Source organism: Papaver somniferum, chromosome 3 (genome assembly GCF_003573695.1).
Source record: "Papaver somniferum cultivar HN1 chromosome 3, ASM357369v1, whole genome shotgun sequence".
NCBI classification, from domain to species: domain Eukaryota; kingdom Viridiplantae; phylum Streptophyta; class Magnoliopsida; order Ranunculales; family Papaveraceae; genus Papaver; species Papaver somniferum.
This window is the reverse complement of record NC_039360.1, coordinates 143310605-143330081: the sequence shown is the minus strand read 5'-3', so window position 1 is coordinate 143330081 and position 19477 is coordinate 143310605. Positions and strand designations below refer to the sequence as shown.

The following is a 19477-nucleotide window of genomic DNA, read 5'->3' as shown; positions in this document are numbered from 1 at the left end:
GGTTCTCGCACCAGTGTTAATATTTTTATTGTATATATTTTTTTTTATTAAGTTTAAAAAATTATCCTTCACAAGTCCGAGAGTTTGAACCTCATTACTACAACCCACGAAAAATCATTAATCAATATGCTACCACCTGCTGGCATATCTGGAAAGCTAGGTGTGATCTGGTTTTCAATCACATAACTCCAAATGCTAAACACACTTCTCAGTGTATTCAGCAATACCTATGTGATTATAACAGAGTGCACAACCTATCTTCTCATGCTCTTAATGATCTCCTCTCAAACAACCTTGGGACTGACACTGAATCTGTCACACATATTCCTTATGACCTGAACCACACTCTACAGGAGTTTGGTTTCACCATAAGGATATATGCACTGTACAGAACCCTGAGACTTGCAAATTTTTCTCTGCACTAACTATTTTGGATGCTGCTGGAAACAACATTGATAGCAGAAGATACCCAGGCCACTCTGGAGGATGAGAAGCAACAGGAGGAGCAGACCTGGCTTTCAGCTGGGCCAAGGTAAAGTATCACATGAACATTGAAGTACATGCTGAATCAAAGGAAATTCTTCTCAGAGTTCACTATCTATATCATCAAGCAATTCAAGAAAGATTCAATCCCAGTTACTATGACCATCCAACAAACTATGCTGAAGATCATAGCTCAAGAATCAAGCCTATCACTTTTGTGTTAAGTAGTCTTAAGTTAATTCACATACTCCAAAACTTGGAAGCTTTTAATTTAGCTATATTATGTAAGAACAATGAAAGCAGGCTCACCATAAGCACCGCTACTCCTTCATATGGTCCTTAGTTTCTTTTGCTAAGGTTTTTCTTTAAAAAAAAAGAGTTTAAGAAAAGTGGGTCCATGAATCCCTTGATAAGTTTCCCACTCCATACGGAGGATTTGTTGGAAAACTGAATCCCGTAGAAAACATGATTCCAAGGATTCGGACAACCAAACATATAAAGGGAAACGTAATTCCCATGGACCCATAAATTTCACCTTTAAAATTCGACATCCAAACCCACCATTAGAGTAATTTTTTTTTGATTCAAACACCAATAGAGTATGTCTGCAGGGTTTGGAACTCGTAATTCGTAGGGCAACCTAGAAGCCCTGGGTTTAATGATTATGTATCTCAGATATTCATGATACGTAAAGGTGTAGCCGACAAAACTCAGAATCATGGTAGATACGATTAGCTCTTCAGATCAGAACGAAAGAACGAGCAAGTAAGTTCAATTGAGAATAAATAAACAAAATAGCGGTTATTTCTGCATTTCACCCCAGTTCTTTAAAATTTTGATGTACACCTTAAAGGCTTGTTGTTTTGTTCAAATTACTGTACACCTTGTTTCCATTTCAGAGAAGCTCCTCAGTTATGTGCATTGTTAAAAGAAATGAAAGAAGGATTGGATTTAGTGAGGAGCAAAGTGCAAGCTTTAACATTGAAAGTAAGAAACGTGCATTAGACGATGTTAACTCTATTTCTCATTGGTGGATAGTATAGTATTATTGTTTAATGGTGGGTGAAAATCTGTTCAGGTGAATGAAAATCAATTTCCGACTACACATGGGTTGAGCTATCTTAATGCCAAGAATTTCCTTCTTATGAGCTATTGCCAGTGTGTTGTTTACTATTTACTTCGTAAGGCAAAAGGGCTTTCTATCGAGGGACACCCAGTTGTTCGGAGCCTTGTAGAGATGATATTATTCTTAGAGAAGGTTTGTGCATATATCTATTCTTGTCATCATATAAAGGCATTATCACCTAATACTGAGTACCAGGTCAAGCATGAAAATTTCAGCTGTCTAATGTACATATCAACTTCTAAGTTATCTGACATTAGGATCTTTTGTTTTCATTATGGGTCTTCAACCTTTTCACCCAAGTACTCTTTCATGGCGGTAATTGTTTGAGTAAAGCCTATTATGTTGTATCAATCTGAATAAAATTGGTTAACAAAGATTTTGCACTTGTGAAACCTCTATTTCATCTTCTAGATTTATCTTTGCAGTATAATGCTACAAAGTCCACTGTTATTTAGTATTTACCGCAGGTGCCAATATGTACAGGCTTACCTTTTTCTTATCTTATTTCCTGGAGTTAGAACACAGGATCTAATAGGCATGGTATTTTCTCTTATAAAAAAAGAGCCAGTAGGCGTGGTATACTTCCTGAGTGTGAACACGTAAATCACGAAGGCATCTATATGTTCACAAACAATGTTCGCACTCTATATACACACTCGTATTGATGAGATGATTGTATTGATTCCTTGGATCAAAACCTTCGGGTTTATCATAGCCTCATCTAATATCATCACTAGAGGCGTTTACATAGAGGAAGATAAAGAAACGTAGTGTAAAGTAAAACTCGTGGAGTATCAAATGAACGTAAAGTGCTGAAATGTAAATAAGACTGGAATTTACGTGGTTCAGCACTAAGGCCTACATCCACGGGGTTGTCGTTTCACTATGCATTAGATGATTACAGAGGTAGTCGGATGACTTTGGAGTTTACATAGGTCTGTGAATTGTACAAAGATAAACTTACACTCACAATCCTTCTCTCTCCCCTACTCTCTCTCTGTTTTTCGATCCCCCCTCTCTTGGTGGAGAGGGGGTATCTATGGGGTTAGAGTGTGGGACCCGTTTCTGTGGGCCGTTGGAACCTTAGCTTCTTGTGCTTTGTGTCCATCACGCGGAGGTCTTCGTTCAGAACTTGATCACGCAGAGTCATCCTCGTTCGTTCCACGGGTTGATCGACACGTATACTGCTCAGAGTGTTTAATGCGGGTAGTTGAGACGCATGCTCGTGTCAGACAAGTGTCTTTTGCCCCTGTCACGTCCATGTCAATCAACCTTCTCTTCACCGTTGATCTTGGCTTCTTTTGGGTATGAGATAAAGTAACTCTTCGGGAGTTATTTAGTGCTCCGCATTACATCGTGTTTTTGATACATCTTTTAACTTCTGCCCTTGGATTTGTTCGGGCAAAGATCTGACGTCGACGGGATGGGCTTCTTGGTTGTGGGCGTGTGTCATCATGTTTTGATGACTTGGTCCGCATGCTCTCCACGTGTCTTCCTACATACACGTGTTTGATGATGAAATATGTACACACAATTTGCCGCTTTTCTTCGGGCTTGAGTGTTTAGTGGGAGCATTGAAGAAAACAGACGTTACATATTCTTCCTCTCTCCTAATAACTTCTCCTAGATACTTGGGCACGTTTCTTACTCGTGTATTAACTGCTCATTTAATGGGAACGTTTCCCATTCCTCCATTAACTTCCTTCTCTTTCTTTCGAGTATATTAAGGATATGAGAAAAATTAATTTCATTCTCCTTGAAAATTAATTTCATTCTCCCTGTCAGTCTTCATTCTTTGTTCTTCAACCATTAAATTTTCTCTGCCCTAGCATTAATCACGCTCGTTTCTTCTTTGTTTCTGGTTTGTTGTCTTCTTTTGGGATTTTGTTTGTAGTGGTAAGGTTTCTTTTCTTCGTTTCTGTTGTTTTAAGTTTTGTGTTGATTGTGTTGATTGTAAATTTCCTGCTGCTGTCGTACCTTGTTTGTGATGAAGAACATCTTTTGATGCATGTATGCTAGTTTGCCCCTGTTCTTCTTCTCAAGTCGAGGAGACCATTGTTTCAATTGTATTGATTGAACTTTTAAGTTTAGGGTTTTAGGGTATACATGCATGTATGCTAGTTTTAGGGTTTCTGCGCTATGTTGAGATGAACTGCTAATTTTGTGGTTTTTTGATCTTTGGTGATGCCCTCATGTTTGCTTCTAACTTGTTTTTGTTGTACCTCCTCGCAGCAATGTCTGACCGTCCGCGGATTCCTTATCAAACTCCGGCTTCCAATCTACCAAGATCACCTCCACGTAGAGAGTCTGATACATATCCACCTGGGGGAGATTTCTCTAAATTGTCGCAAATAGATCCCCGTGGTAGTAAAGTTTCGTCTTCTTCTGGGACGAAGGCCTCTCCTCCTAGGAAAGGGGATCCATCGAAGGTCCTTCCGGGTCTCGATACTGCGGCGTGCTGCTTCTCGTCCTCGTGATGACTCTAGGTGTACGCAGACACCTCCTCGTGGTGGCGCCTTCGATATTCCCCTCTTCGTTCTGTAGTGCCCGTGCAGACCCTCTGCCCGCCGCCTCCAGTACTTTCTTTCAAAGGGAAGAACTCCAAAGGTGTGTGCCGAGAGAATCGTCTAAGAATCCTCCTTTGAAAAGAAAGCTTCCGAAGCTTTTGTTGGTTCGTCCGATCCCGCGGAAGAGGATGAGCTGCCCCGGTGATACGCAGCGTTTCGGTCAGCAAGAAGAAAGTCACGTTCAAACATTGACCTTGAAGTTTTCAAGGAAAAGCATGAGCTTCAAGCCTTCGAGGTTCGTTTCTATGCCCCTGAGGATGATATTACTTACGAGCTCATCTCGAAGTATCAGTTTGATGAGTTTCACCTGTTGACTACGGTTGGAGCCTTCGAGGCGGGTCTTATGCTGCCGTTGTACAATCTGGTGATTCCTTTTATTATGATGTGCTGGTGGTCGTGAAGGCTCTTCCACCAATACTCACAGTCGTTCCGTGTCGCAATTATCGGGGAATTATCTCCGTGCACTGAGGGAATGTTATCTGCGGAGTAAGGGGGAGACGACGATGACATGTTACGTTCCAAATCCCGCTGAGAGGGAATGGTATACTCCTGAAAACTTCAACAACTCCTTTGGGGATTATGTCAATAGTAGGAACCGTAAACCGTGGAGTGTTAGCCTTCGGAACCTCGCTGCTCCTCGGGGCGAAATTCGTCTGTTAAGTGAGGTGAGCGATGCCAAACTGAAATATTCCAGGCACCGAGGGGTCGAGTCAGCGGAAACTTTTTCCCGCTCGCGAAAGGATCAAGCGTGACCATGATTATGAGTGGCACGCCACTGTTATTGAAATTGTTGGTCCTTGGGCGTATGGTTGGATTCCCGGTCCGCGCGGTTGGCGTCCTTCTGAGAGTAGCAGGCCTCGTGAATCTCCTCCTGCTCGTTATGGAGATTTCTGTCCTGGCGTTTAAATTTCGAAGGCATGAACTTTCCTTATGCTCTCGACGTCGTTGAAGGAGACGGAGGAAGGTTCTGGTGCTATACTTCCACCGAAGAGTGCCGCTACTGCCAAGGTATGGTTATTGCAGATTCTGGCCGCGCCCCTCCTTTTTTGAAAATCAAACTGTGTATGAGGAAATAACTCTTTTTGTGGAACGTGTATTGGTTTGCAGGTGTCGAAAAGAAAAAGATTGGGCCCAAGCAGTCTTCTACCATTGTGACGGGTGAGGCTGAGGTTCATGAAGAAGTTACCAGTCCGGTGAACGAAGAGTTTGCCGAGGATGAGAATGTCTGATGGGGAAGAACGCACTGATACTTCCCCTCCTGATGTCGAGGAAGAGGTTGGTGCGGGTTGATGGTGTTGAAGGGAGAAATAATACCGCGGTGGCTGACGGAAGTGTTATCGCGGACATGTCTGCTCCTGCTGGTGAGGCTGCGGAAACTCTCCCCACCATTTCTCAAGAGTTCTCTTTTGACAGGATATATTCCGCAGGGGAACTCTTTGACGATGCCCTCGATTTTCCCGAAGACTTTTCTTTGCTTTCCCCCAATGATGATTGGGATGTGCTCGGGGGTTCTGGTAAGGAAGATGCTGCTGTTCAGAATGAGGGCGCGGATGATCACAATGCGCGTGGTGATGCCGAAACTTGTGCCGATGGGGCAATGTCAGCAAAGGGGAAGTCTGTGGTTGACTCGCCGTCCGAGGATTTCCCTCATTCGCTGATGTTTGAGGGTGAGGATGCCATAATGGATTGGCTCAAGAAAAAGAGTCTGTTGTTTGTTCCTCATCCTGCCCCGGTGGTTGCTGGTGAGAAATTCCGATGCTTATACCCGTCGGATGATGGAACTATCTTCCGAGGCGCGTGTTGCTGAGATGTGGGGGAAAAGCTTGAGTGTTCCAGAGGCTACCCTCGTATCGGACCCTCCCTTTCTGTTGACATGATGGCCATAGCCGATGGGTACCAATATGGTTTTCCCCAGCAGCGTGTCTTGGAGGTAAGTCCTCGTACATATCTCTTCGTGACAATTGAATCCTTCGGTGTAATAATGTTTGCCGTTTGATGTGTATGATGAGGAGTGAGCATTGTAACCATGTGTTATCAATTCTTTAAAGCGAAATCTTTGAAGCTGGAGGCTAAGCTCCGTCACAGAGAAAAGGCATTATCTGCGGCTGAGGTGGAGATAGAAGAACTGAAGAAAAGCCTTAAAGAGAAAGAAAGGTTGGGTGAAGCGGAGGCTGGTCTTCGTTCAGAGCTTGCCGCCGTTCGTGCTGAGTTAGAGCAAACTCGCGGCCAAGTTTCAGCTTTCACAGGTTTGGTTCTTCTTCATCTTTTATCCCTCGTAATTCCTCTCTACTACTTAGTTGTTCTGTCTGAGTCTCCCCACCCTATCTTCAGTGGGTGGCGTCCCCGAGCTGATATGGCTTCGAAACGAAAGGGCACGGCAAAAATCTCGTATCAAAGAGCTGGTCGAAAAAATTAAGAGCGAAGCCAAAAAGTGGGACGCTCGAGCTGAGGGATGGCGCGCAAGGCATGTTCAGATGGTTGATATGCAGAATCTGTATAATCATGACCGTACTTTGTTCAATGGTACGCTGCTGTGGACACGTGAGAATCTGCGGGAATCCCGTGAGCGTACTTCGTTGTTGGAGTCTAGAATACATCTTCTGGAAGAGGAATTACAAAAGGCTCGCTCCCTTCCTTTTCCGGGAATTAAGGAGATGTGTGTCTTACCAGAGAAAGGGACGATGCCAGAGCCGAAGTTGGGGCTCTCAGCAAAGCCCTTGCTGCGTCTCGCGCTGAAATAGCCCGCCAGGCTGAGTCTGAGAGGAATCTCGAAGTATGTATGTACAGACTTAGCAAAGGGGTAACAGAGATAAACAACGAAGTCAACCACCTTCGTCACATGGATTCGATGAAGCAGGTAGAATTAGATGCCAGTCAATTTACTCTCACCAACCTTCAACTAGATTATAAGAAATTATCCGAGGAATATGACTATCTTGATGAAGCGCGAGATGCGGTTGTTAATGAGTATGAAGAGGCTTCGGCTTGTGTCGAAGGTATAACCCTCGAGTGTGATTGTGTCTTTTCTGTGCTAACTCCCTTGTGTTGTCTTTTTCAGAGCTCGAGGGACAACTCCGCGCTGCAAATGAAAAATTTGAAAAGGCTCAATCTTCCTTAGCGCAGCAGGAAGAACAGACTAATCATTTTAAGAGTTTGGCGGCATCCCGCGAGGAGGCCGTTGGTGCTGCTTCTAAAGAAGTGAATCGTCTATCGTTGTTGTTATCTCAAGCCCACCAGCGGACGACAGTTATTATGCATAAGGCTCGGTGTCAATTGGCTGAGGAGACAAACAAGATGCTGGAGAAGATTGAGCTTGGCCTTAAGACCGAGCATGGCCTCGTCAAGAGCTATCCGCGTCGTCCTGTACCTGCCTCCTTGCCTGGCTCCTCGGGACCCTCTTCTGGTGGGAGCGTCCCTTCAACTCTTCGGAACAACCCTGCTGATGGGGCGGCATCATCTAAGTAGAGACCGCATTAGCCTTCCGTTAGATTTTGCTAGTATTTTGTAAAAAGAATATTTTTGATGTGTTTTTCCTTGAATTGGCCTTGCCGCTTTTTGTAACCAACCTTTATGAAATGGATCCTTCTTTTGATATACCTGCAATATCAGTTTGTTGTTTATTTTAAGCATTGTGAGGAAGGACACTAAAAACAAAAGAAGAGTGTTTTAAGTGTTTGGGTGCGATACCGAAGGGAGGTACCTTCGTGATCGTCTTGAGACCTGTCACCCCGCTGGCGAACCCTTGGCCAGAGGATTCCCAGACGGTGGGGGCCGAGGCAACGTTCTAGGATATGGGGTTAAAATATTTACATACACCCATTCCGTCGACCCGTTGCCTTAAGATTGGTTGGGTATCTCTTTCTGCTGGGTGCCTTCCCCCCGGTCTTACACTTATGGACACTGATGGGGGAGCCCTGAGAGATTGTAGATTAACTACTTTCCCCAATATTGTTGATAAGTTTTGTTTACTCGAATTTCAGAAAGCTTGTTTGATTGATAGGTTGAGGCCTGCTACTCCTCGTCCAGAGATAGAAACATGTAGAGCGGTTACGCTGCCTTCTTCTTCTGGTATTCTTCACGCAGATGCAAAGTTGCGTTGCTCCTATGGGTAGTACAGTTTGAGCCACTTAGCATTCCAAGGATGCCGGAGAACCTCGCCTTTCAGATTGCGAAGATAGTAGGAACCGTTTCCCGCAATGTCGTGTATTATAAAAGGTCCTCCCCACGTAGGTGCTAGCTTTCCCCATTTCTTTTATCGTTGATACTGTGGGATTGTTCTTAGCACATACTGCCCCTCTACAAAATTTCGAAGTTTTACCTTTTTGTTGTACTCCCTTGCTAGTCTTCGTTGATAATTTTCCATCTTCTGCAATGCTGCTTCCCTTCTTCCTTCCAGGTCGTCCAATCTCTCTAACATCATGTCTGTTGTGAGATTTTTCTCCCATGCTTCGGTCTTTGTGGTTGGCATGAGGATCTCTGTTGGGATGACTGCTTCAGCTCCATAAGTGAGGAGAAACGGGGATTCCCCAGTGGCAGATCTTCGTGTTGTCCTGTATGCCCATAACACATTGTGCAACTGTTCACACCATCGCCCCTTATGTTCGTCTAATTGCTTTTTGAGGATAAGGGCGAGGGTCTTGTTAGTGGCTTCCGCTTGTCCGTTGCTTTGAGGGTATATGGGGGTGGATTTGTTTTCCTTATTTTGAAAGTATCGAAGAGCATGTCTATATTTTTCCCTTGTAACTGCTTACCATTATCGGACACGATTTCTGCTGGTATGCCGAACCTGCAAATGATGTTTTGGAATATGAAAGTAAACACATCCACGTCTCTGATCCTGGCTAAGGCTTTAGCTTCCACCCATTTACTGAAGTAGTCCGTGGCTACTATCAAAAATCGTCTTTTCCCTGATCCTTCGATGAAAGGCCCGACGATATCTATGCCCCATTTTGCAAATGGCCACGGGCTACCTACAGAATTTAACGTTGTTGCTGGCGCGTGTATCTTTTTGGCGAAACGCTGACATTCTTCACATCGTCGGGACATTCTTGCGGCATCCTGTATCATTGTGGGCCAGTAATATCCTTGCATTTTTGCTTTGTCGGCTAGTGATCTCATGCCGCTATGATTCCCTGCGTCACCATAATGGATGTCGTTTAGAATTCGATGCCCCTCTTTCCTGGACAAGCAGCGTAGTAACGGTCCGAGGAAGGATTTCTTGTACAGGATTCCATCCCGAAGGTCATATCTTCCTACTTTGGAGAGTATTTTCCTGGCTTGTTTATGATCCGCGGGTAAGGTTCCTTCTTCAAGAAACGCATGGATCACCATTCTCCAATCATCTTCGTTGCTGAAATCTTCGTCTTGATTTGCTCTTGACAGGATATCTTCTTCGTCAAAATCGTTATGGATGTCTTCTCCTACCTGGTCTTCGATATTTTCTTCCACTGTATCTTGATTGGTAGCGAAGGAGAATTGTGATGCAATCGAAGGCTCGTATACCCTTGTTATTTTAATAGCTTCGACGCTTTTGTCCTTCAGCATGGATGATATATATGCTAGGGCATCCGCGTGCCTGAGATCCCTTCTGCATAAGTGCCGGAACTTGATGTTCGGAATTTGTGATGCCAATGTTTGGACCAAGGCCATGTAAGCTGAGAGGGTGTCGTCGTACACATTGTACTCGAGCCCTATTTGCCGTATGACAAGCTGCGAATCACTTGTCAGTCTTACATCGGTTACCCCCATCTCTATTATTAAACGGAGGGCATGTACGACTGCCTCGTATTCGACGATGTTGTTAGTATGCTCTTTGAATTCTAACCTGAGTGCCTGTACGATCCTTTCTCCGGTTGGGGTGGTGATGACGATGCCTATTCCTGCTCCTTCCTTATTTTTGGAACCATCGACGAAGACTTCCCATTGTCTTTGACTCGCGGGTTCGAGGATATCCATTGGATCCTTGCTTTCTTCCTCGGCTTCTGGTATTCCCTAATCTCTCGTCGTTGTCCAGGGGAGGTCTGCTAAGAAATCCGCCAAAACTTGGGATTTTCGGGAATGTTGAATTTCATGATGATGTTGAATTGGTCCAGGTGGGTGTTCCACTTGGCTATTCTGCCCACTTTTCCTGCGCTTTTAAGGACTGCTTCCAGTGGTGCTTTGCATGGGACCCGGATGAAGTGAGTTAGGAAGTAGGTTCTCAGCTTTTGAGTAGCCCATACCAATGCTAGGATAAGTTGTTCGATCTTCGTGTAGTTCCTTTCCGCAGAATTGAGGGTCTTACTGACATAAGATAGGTGTTCTATCTTCGTATTGGTTTTGACCAACACTGCGCTAACTGCGTCTTCCGTCGCTGCTATGTACAATGCCAAAACCTCATCAGGATCAGGCTTCTGCAGGATTGGAATTGAAGCCAGGTGTTCTTTGATTTTTGGAAGGCTTCTTCGCATTCTGCGGTCCATTCAAACTTACTCCCTTTTTTGAGAATATTGAAAAAATGTTTGCATTTGTCCGAGGATCGGGCAATAAATCTGCCCAAGGCTGCTATGGACCCATTGAGCTTCTGCACTCTTTAAATTCTTCGGGGATGGCATTTCTACTATGGCTTGAATCTTCGCTGGGTCTACCTCAATGCCCCTTTTTGTTACCAGATATCCGAGGAATTTCCCTGAAGTGACACCGAAGGTGCATTTCTCTGGGTTTACTTTCATGTGATGCTTCCTCATTGCTTCGAAGATATCTCTCAGATCCTGATGGTGATCTTTGCGCAGCTTACTTTTGACGAGCATGTCATCAACGTAGACTTCTAAGGTACTACCAATCCATGGCCTGAAGATAGCATCGACCATTCTTTGGTATGTTGCCCCTGCGTTTCGAAGTCCAAAGGGCATTCTAGTGTAGCAATAAAGGCCATGTGGGGTGTAGAATGTGTGTGTAGTTGATCTTCTTCTGCCAGGGCTACTTGGTTGTAACCAGAATATCCATCCATGAAAGACAGCTCTTCGTATCCTTCTACTGCTTAGCTTCAACCAGCTGATCTATGCTTGGCAGGGGATAGCTGTCCTTTGGACATGCCTTGTTGAGGTTAGTAAAATCGATGCATATCCTAACCCCTCCATTTTTCTTAGGAACGACGACCATGTTGGAGATCCATGTAGGGTACTTGACTTCTTTGATGAACCCCGCTTCTAGTAGTTTCCGAAGTTCTTTTTCCACTGCCTTATGGTACTCCGGTGCAACTTTTCTTATTTTCTGCCTGAAAGGTGGCGTGCCTGGTTTGATGCGCAGCTCGTGTTGGATTATTTTCGGGTCAATCCCCGGCATATCTCCTAGCTTCCAGGCGAATACATCCGCGTATTCTTTAAGTAATTTGGTTAAGGAATCTTCTCTTCTTTCGTCCATTATGGTCCCTACTTTGATCATCTTCGGGTTTTCTTCCGTTCCTATGTTGATTTCTTTCACGGGCTCTACTGGTGTGAACACCGGCTTCGGATCCCCGAGGACTGGGACGTTCTTTGATTGCTATTTGGTATGTTTCTGTCCTTTGTTGGCTGCTGAAGTACCTGTTTCTGTTTTAGGACATTATCATCCTTTGTCAAACCCCCCTGTGGTTTCCTTGAGGAACAGGTCTATGGCCTTTTCTTTCGCGGCTTCTTTATTTTTAATTCTTCGGGTTTTTTGCTGCTCTTCTTGTTCGTTGTTGATACGATCCTGAGTGGCTTGGCACTCTCTTGCAGAGACCCGATCTCCCTTGATTTCCATCACTCCCTCAGGTGTAGGGAATCTGAGATATTGGTAGTAAGTTGCCGCCACTCCCTTGAGTTTATGTAACCACTTTCGTCCGATAATGGCGTTGTAGGGGGATGGGGCGTCAACCACGCTGAATCGTGTTTCTACTTTCATGGGTCCGGCGTTAACCTGCAACACGATGTCTCCCAATGGCTTCGTGGGTGCTCCATTGAATCCGTAGATGGTGTAATAAGAGGTCATCAGCTGTTCTTCATGGAGTTTCATTCGTTTGAATGCGTCGTAGAATAGAACGTTTACTGAGCTTCCCCCGTCTATGAGGATCTTTTTGAGGTTACATCCAGCCACTGGTAGTGTTAGGACCAGGGGTCGTTATGGTCTTCCATATCTTCTTCGATATCTTCAGCGTCGAAGATAATAGGTGAGTCCATCCACTCTTCGTGCTCGTCCACTTCTACACCATCAATCTTATACAATTCGCAGTGGTCCTCGAACTGTTTCCGTAGCCTCTTTCCTATTTGTGTGTAAGTGAGGGCCCTGCTTCAGAACACGAGATGGTATTGATTGTGCGGTTCCCCTCTGGAAGTTGGACTGGCTTGGTCGTTTGGATCTATCCTCGGACCTCCTTTCGTATGTAATTTGGAGTTCGCCAGCATCAATCAATTTTTGGATCATTATTTTGAGGTTTTTACATTTCTCGGTCTGGTGTCCGTTGAAGCAGTGATATTCACAGTAATCTTTAGACTTCTCGGATCTAGGGGTGTTTTCCCTTAGACCATGGCCACTCCAAATTTTCCCTTCCTTTGATCTCTCGCAGGATCCGGCATAGCTAGCATTGAGCTTCGTGTAAACTTGATCTTCGAATTTTCGATCGTCTTTTCGTCGTTCATCCCTTCGTTCCTTCCTATCTTCGTGAGGCCGTTCCACTGAGCTATTCCTTTTGACCCCATTGGTTTGTTCTGCGGAATTGGTACGGTGAGACCTCTGCGGTATCCCCTCGGGTTTTCACGCTGGATTTCTTCAAGACGAGCGTGCTTTTCAATAATTATTCGAAGATCTCCTCTGTCTTAGGCACGCTTCCATGAATCTCAACAAATAGTGGACTCATTCGGTCTAATCCCCACTTGTAGCAGTTGATACTTACCACTGGGTCCACACTTCCTATGGCTTGGCAGATCTTGTGCCATCTGTTAGTGTATTCCCTCGTGTTTTCCTTGTAGCCAATTGCCAGCGAAAAGAGCTTATCCATTCCGGTGTTAACAGCCTTGTTGTACATGTAAGTTCTTAAGAACTTTTCTGCGAGTTGGTCGTAGGAGTGGATGGAGTCCGGCGGCAAATTATCAAACCAAGACAATGCCGATCCCTTCAGGCTTGATGGGAAGTATCTACAGAGTACGGCGTCGTTCTGACTCCATCTGGCTAAACACGGTTATAATACCGAATATGTGCAGCGGGATCACTGGATCCGTCATAGCATTCGAAGGTCGGGACAGGGCACTTCAGCGGAATAGGGGTGTTGGCCAGGCGATGAGTTAGGGGTGGAGTTAGCCTCTCTCATGACCTCCTCTAACCTTCCCCCGCCTTGTCTAGTTTTAACTGCCTGATCTCGGCCATCATTTCATCACGCAGCTCTTCCATCGCGGTGGTGCCCTACGCTCTTCTGCTCGTGATATTCTGACTCTGCGTCATTATAATCCGGGTCGGATGCGCTACTTCCCCTAGCCGCGTCTCCATTAGCTGCTACGATGACTCTTCGGTCTCGATTAGGTTCTGGTGCCTTTGAATTGGCTTCATCAAGTTGTTGGCTGGTCTTCGTACTTAGGGCAATCCGGTCTTTTAAATCTTGGTTTTCTCTGGCCAGCAAGACAACATCTGCGTAAACCTGCTGGCTCTTCTTCAATTCTTCAAGCTCAGCCATCAATCGATGTGATTGGTTTGACCCCTGATTGGGAGTCCCAGCTCGTGCTACTACGGCCATGGTGCCGCCTTCTTCTACGGTCTGTACTAAAGGTGGTAGAGGTTCAGCTTCGATTGTTGGCATTTCCAAATCGGTGAGTGCCCATCTGCGGTGTTAGAGCCGCCGGCACAGTTTGATTCTGATCGTTTGTTGATGGCATTCCGAAGGTTGGCGGGTGCGCGGGTTGATGTGTTCTGGATTCATCCACCTTTCTTTTGGTGATGAAATTGATTCGTAGCAAAAGTTTTGCTGGCTTCTGCAGCCTTCAGGGTTGCCGCGCCGTACTGTACTTTGTCGCCGCTGCTCTGAGAGCCGCGGCTGCAACGGAGTTAGCGTTCATCGGCGAAGTGATTTCCGCGTATCCTGCCTCTGACTAGTCATTTTGGCTTTGTCCCCTTTCTGCTTGCTTCGGGTGATGACCGGGGTTGTCCTTGGTGCTTCCTTTGACGAGGCTTTGGATTTCCTGCTTCCTGCATCTTTTCCATCGTGGGTCCTTTTGTCGCTTTCTTTCTGCACAAGGGAATTTCAAACAGCGAGAAACAAAATGTCCGTGCGGATCGGGTTAGTTTGCGAAATACCTTACTCCAAGACAGGGAAAAACTGCCCGAGGGCCACAGAGAAACTCTTAGGGAGGCTCATTTGATTAAACATGAGTTAAAATACATGGGTTAAAGTCTTATTAAAAGTGTGGATTCATTGAAAGTACGTGGAAACGCGAGAAGATCCCTTTTAAAATGCATGTAGATCCTTTGAAAATTTACGAAAACCCACCGGAAACAGTCCGTACGAGATCTAAAAAAAATGTAAATCCATGGATCTAAGTAATAAATCTTTTAACCAGTAAATGAAGATACTGCCGGAGCTATCGAAGATAACAGGTGTGTTTTTGAATATGGTAAAGTTAACAAAAGATAAATACTGTCAGAGCTAATGAAGCAGAGCAATCATATGCTAGTTTAAGATGAAATCACAGGATAAGATAAATCTTTTACCGGGACGAAGTCCCTATTTCTAGCGCCAAATTATGAACACGTAAATCACGAAGGCATCTATATGTTCACAAACAATGTTCGCACTCTATATACACACTCGTACTGATGAGATGATTGTATTGATTCCTTGGCTCAAAACCTTCGGGTTTATCATAGCCTCATCTAATATCATCACTAGAGGCGTTTACATAGAGGAAGATAAAGAAACGTAGTGTAAAGTAAAACTCGTGGAGTATCAAATGAACGTAAAGTGCTGAAATGTAAATAAGATTGGGATTTACGTGGTTCAGCACTGAGGCCTACATCCACGGGGTTGTCGTTTCACTATGCATTAGATGATTACAGAGGTAGTCGAATGACTTTGGAGTTTACATAGGTCTGTGAATTGTACAAAGATAAACTTACACTCGCAATCCTTCTCTCTCCCCTCCTCTCTCTGTTTTTCGATCCCCCCTCTCTTGGTGGAGAGGGGGTATTTATGGGGTTAGAGTGTGGGACCCGTTTCTGTGGGCCGTTGGAACCTTATCTTCTTGTGCTTTGTGTCCATCACGCGGAGGTCTTCGTTCAGAACTTGATCACGTAGAGTCATCCTCGTTCGTTCCACGGGTTGATCGACACGTATACTGCTCAGAGTGTTTAATGCGGGTAGTTGAGACACATGCTCGTGTCAGACAAGTGTCTTTTGCCCCTGTCACGTCCATGTCAGTCAACCTTCTCTTCACCGTTGATCTTGGCTTCTTTTGATACATCTTTTAACTTCTGCCCTTGGATTTGTTCGGGCAAAGATCTGACGTCGACGGGATGAGCTTCTTGGCTGTGGGGGTGTGTCATCATGTTTTGATGACTTGGTCCGCATGCTCTCCACGTGTCTTCCTACATACACGTGTTTGATGATGAAATATGTACACACTGAGTATGCTAAATTTTGTTTGCATCACGATGTTTACTTGATACTTATTTAAGTTCTTTTCCCTTTATACCTCTTCTCGCTGATATTGCAGATTCGTACAATCGATAAAAAACACGAGTACCTAATTAAAAAGTACATTAGAGGCACCGCAAATACTGTAGAGAAAGAAGATGCCAATAAAGAGCAAGCAAATACTTCAAACAAATCAGAGGACTTCCTGAGATATCGGCCAAATCCTGACATGTTTAAGTCCAAGTTGCCCAATTCCGAGGTTTGTACAACTAGACAAACACAAAAATTTCTGTCAGATAGTTCTGCTGATTTAAATTGTCTGAATCATTTTTTCCTGAGAAATGTAGGGTGATGATGTTGTATACCGTCCACCCAAGTTTGTTCCCACAGCTATGGAGGAAGAAAATATATCTAAGAGTGAAAAACTGGCCCAGAGAAGGGACATGCAAATTTTACGGCAGGCTAAACAAAGTCCCTATGTGAGAGACATGCTGAATGCTGCTGAAGGGAAACCTGAAGAGGTCAGTTGTGTATTAATGTCACTCAACCAAGTTAATAGATTAGTTCTCTTTCTGAGAGGGTTTGTATTCAATCTTCTGTTCATCTCTAATTGGCTATGTTCAAATACAGATACGGGAAGTTGTTGGAGCTGAAAGTCGAGAAGTTATTCAGTATAGGGAGAAGATGAACAAACGTGCAAGACAAGAAGAGGAAATTTTCACCCGTGTACCTCTTACGAAGGCGGAGAAAAAGCAAGGGAAGCATTTGAAGAAGTCAAGAAACGGGTATGAGTGATAGATATTGTATTCATAAATCATTAGATAGTACCTGTTATTTGTCTTGATGTTAAGTTATGCATCTATCCGCGATCATTATGATAGATCCCCTGCTTTGCTTGACAATACCAGATTGGTTGGCTTGTCGGAAGATTTCTACGATGTTAGAAGTTTACCTTTGAATGGGGATGGCGAAGAAGGTCCTTCAAGCTTCAGTAATTCGAATAGGGGAGGGAAAAAACAGTTTAAGCGCAAGGTATATATTCTCTCTCTCCCTGTCTCTCTCTATATATATACACAAATATATCCACCTGTCTGACGGTGCTTCTCACACTTACAGAGAAAGCATTGATGTAAGATCAACTGAAGCATTGATGTGCTTCTCACACTTACAGAGAATGCAGCAACCCCAAATAAATCTTGAGAACAACAGTGTCTCAATTTTGGCTTCTAATATTTGGCATAGCAAGGGGCTTTTCTTTCTAAAGTGTAGTTTTTGAATCCTATTGTTGGGGCTTGGAAAGTCATGGTCTTTTGGGGGCTTCAAGGGCTGCCAAATAGTAATTGGGACACCCCCCATCAAATATTATAAATGACTAATATGACCCCTCACTGATTTTACATAATAAACTCGATTAATGTTACTAATTAATCATGATTAGCTAATTAATCAACACTAATTCATCTCCTTAAGTTAAGTGTTGAAGTTGAAAATCAAAACAAACAAAAAAAATGAGGGAAGAGAGGAGGAGGAGGAGGAGGAGGAGGAGGGGAAAAAAGAAAAAAGTTGGGGAAAAAAAATGAAAATCAGTGATTCAAGCAAAACTTTTGATGTAGGTGAACCCTCATCTTCAAAATACGATAACATATTAATACCCATCAACAATGATCAGTTCTTTGCTGGTTTTTCACAAAATCATGAAATTTCTTCTCAAACTCAAAATAACCCTTATGAACCTTACTATGATTTCGAAGGACCAACCCAAGAAGAAGAAGAAATCGAAGAAACAATTGCTCAAGATTACCAGGTATACCTCTATTCTAACTCCAATTTCAGTTTTGAAGCTCAGAGTTTCGATTTTTTCCTTCTGAAAACCCTAGGTTTCCAGCCGCAAGGTAGAATCACGGCAGGGAAACCATGAACTCCTGGTCGTTATTGAGTTATACGACTCACAGTTCATGAACTCCCAGCCGTTATGAAACCTGACGGATGGAACGATGAAAAGTTCATGGCCGTAACTTGTCGATTACGGCCAGGTATTTTCTACGTGCTTGGGAAGCATTTAATACTGTCGGCGGCGGTTAGGTTTCCTGTCCGAAAATATTAAATGCTCTTTAATGCTGGCGGCGCCGGTTGGGTTACCCAGCCGTAACTAGTTTTACGACTCGTTTTTTAGGCCGTAAGCTGACTCCTCCAGTTACAGGAAAATATACGTCTTGGAATTCCTGGTCGTAAATGTTTTACGGTTAGGAATAATACTTTTCGACCCAGCCGTATCTTTAATAATGGCTGGAATATCACTTGTCGACCCAGCCGTGTACGCTTTGACGGCTGGAATATCACTCTTGAACCCAGCCGTTTCTATGTGTTTAAATATTTTTTGTGAATAATTATGTGACATATGTCATTCTATAATAGATTGTATCGTACATTCCGGTGGAAGATCAAGAGGTGGTTATGGAAGATCAAGAGGTGGTTATTGGAGAGCAAGAGGTGGTTATGGAAGATCAACCCCCACCTGTGCAAGTTTCCGAGGATACAAGTGCTCACTATGCAAACAACTATGAGTGGAAAGATAAGAAAGATGCGAAGTTGTGGGCTCGATCACAAGTGTTGAAAAAGATGTGCATCATAGTCCAGAATAAACAAGTTACAAACAAGAGCTTTCAAATGGTTCGCGAGTGTAGTGAAAAGTATGAGATCCACTGGAAAAAGGGTAGCGAGTATAAACCAAAAACCGCAAGGAAGAAGGGAGTATATAATACGAAGAAGACCGGATGCCATTTTAAGCTTAAATTTAAATTTAACGACGACAAGAAAGTGTGGTATATGGAAAAAGTCGTCTCAGGTTATCATAATCATCTTATTCCGGAAAGTTTGATCAACCATCCTTATTCGGCAAGGCTCAACCCTTTAGAAAAGGATTTAGTACGCGTTTTGAGTAAAAGACGCACAAGACGTATTGATATTCTTAGTGGCTTCAAGGTGTTAAATCCCCAAAACTCATCCTCATTGGAAACTATCTATAACGAAAGAGAAAAATTTAGAAAAGAGTCATGGGAAGAGAGAGTACTTATGCAATAATTATTGTTTTTGTTTGAGGAGGCAAAGTACTCTACCGCGTATGATAGGAATGAAGAAAACGAAGTGGAATATCTTTTCGCCGCGAATCCGGAATGTGTACAATTGGCAAGATGCTTTCATCAAATTCTCTTTATGGATTGCACGTATAAAACGAACAAGTACAACATGCCGATATTGAACTTTGTTGGGCAAACATCTACCAAGTCGACATTTACCGTTGTGTTTTGTTTCTTGAAAGACGAGTCGAAGGAAAGTTATTTGTTGGCATTGCAAAAGGTCAAGTTACTGTATCAAGAAGGTTATACTCCTATGGTGTTGATTACGGATAAGGAGAAAGCATTGATGTGGGCCATACCACGTGCTTTCCCCTACGCGCGGCATCATCTTTGCACGTTTCATATATGGAACAATGTGCAAACTAATTGCAAGAGGGTTATATGGCCAGCAAAGAAGACCGAGATGGAGAGGATTAAAAATCTACCGTTGAAGATACAACAAGAATAGAAATAAAAGTTTGAGATGAATGACAAGATAGCCGAGGTGCTTTGGGCGGAATTTCAAGATGATTGGGAACAACTAATATGGTCGCTCACGGAACCATTA

General features: G+C 43.8%; 2 protein-coding genes across 2 annotated transcripts; both read left to right on the top strand.

The window, feature by feature from the left end:
• Positions 1 to 434: 434 nt before the first annotated feature.
• On the top strand, positions 435 to 16938 carry LOC113360056 (something about silencing protein 10-like). The gene is made up of 8 exons (XM_026603607.1): positions 435 to 532; positions 1383 to 1470; positions 1562 to 1741; positions 15873 to 16052; positions 16141 to 16314; positions 16424 to 16578; positions 16702 to 16825; positions 16910 to 16938. The coding sequence occupies exons 1-8, from the start codon at positions 435 to 437 to the stop codon at positions 16919 to 16921; spliced, it is 1011 nt and encodes a 336-aa protein (XP_026459392.1). The 3' UTR covers positions 16922 to 16938.
• A 1309-nt stretch (positions 16939 to 18247) lies between these two features.
• On the top strand, positions 18248 to 18874 carry LOC113360055. The gene has a single exon (XM_026603606.1). The coding sequence runs from the start codon at positions 18248 to 18250 to the stop codon at positions 18872 to 18874; it is 627 nt and encodes a 208-aa protein (XP_026459391.1).
• Positions 18875 to 19477: the final 603 nt, after the last annotated feature.

What these genes read in the sequence shown, in the direction of transcription:
- LOC113360055 (XM_026603606.1), top strand. Translation starts at nt 18,248, where the DNA reads ATGGAAGATCAAGAGGTGGTTATTGGAGAGCAAGAGGTGGTTATGGAA.
- LOC113360056 (XM_026603607.1), top strand. Translation starts at nt 435, where the DNA reads ATGCTGCTGGAAACAACATTGATAGCAGAAGATACCCAGGCCACTCTG. An exon ending in TGGCTTTCAGCTGGGCCAAG is followed by an intron (nt 533 to 1,382) that starts GTAAAGTATCAC and finishes TTTCCATTTCAG; the next exon opens with AGAAGCTCCTCAGTTATGTG. An exon ending in CCAAGTTGCCCAATTCCGAG is followed by an intron (nt 16,053 to 16,140) that starts GTTTGTACAACT and finishes TGAGAAATGTAG; the next exon opens with GGTGATGATGTTGTATACCG.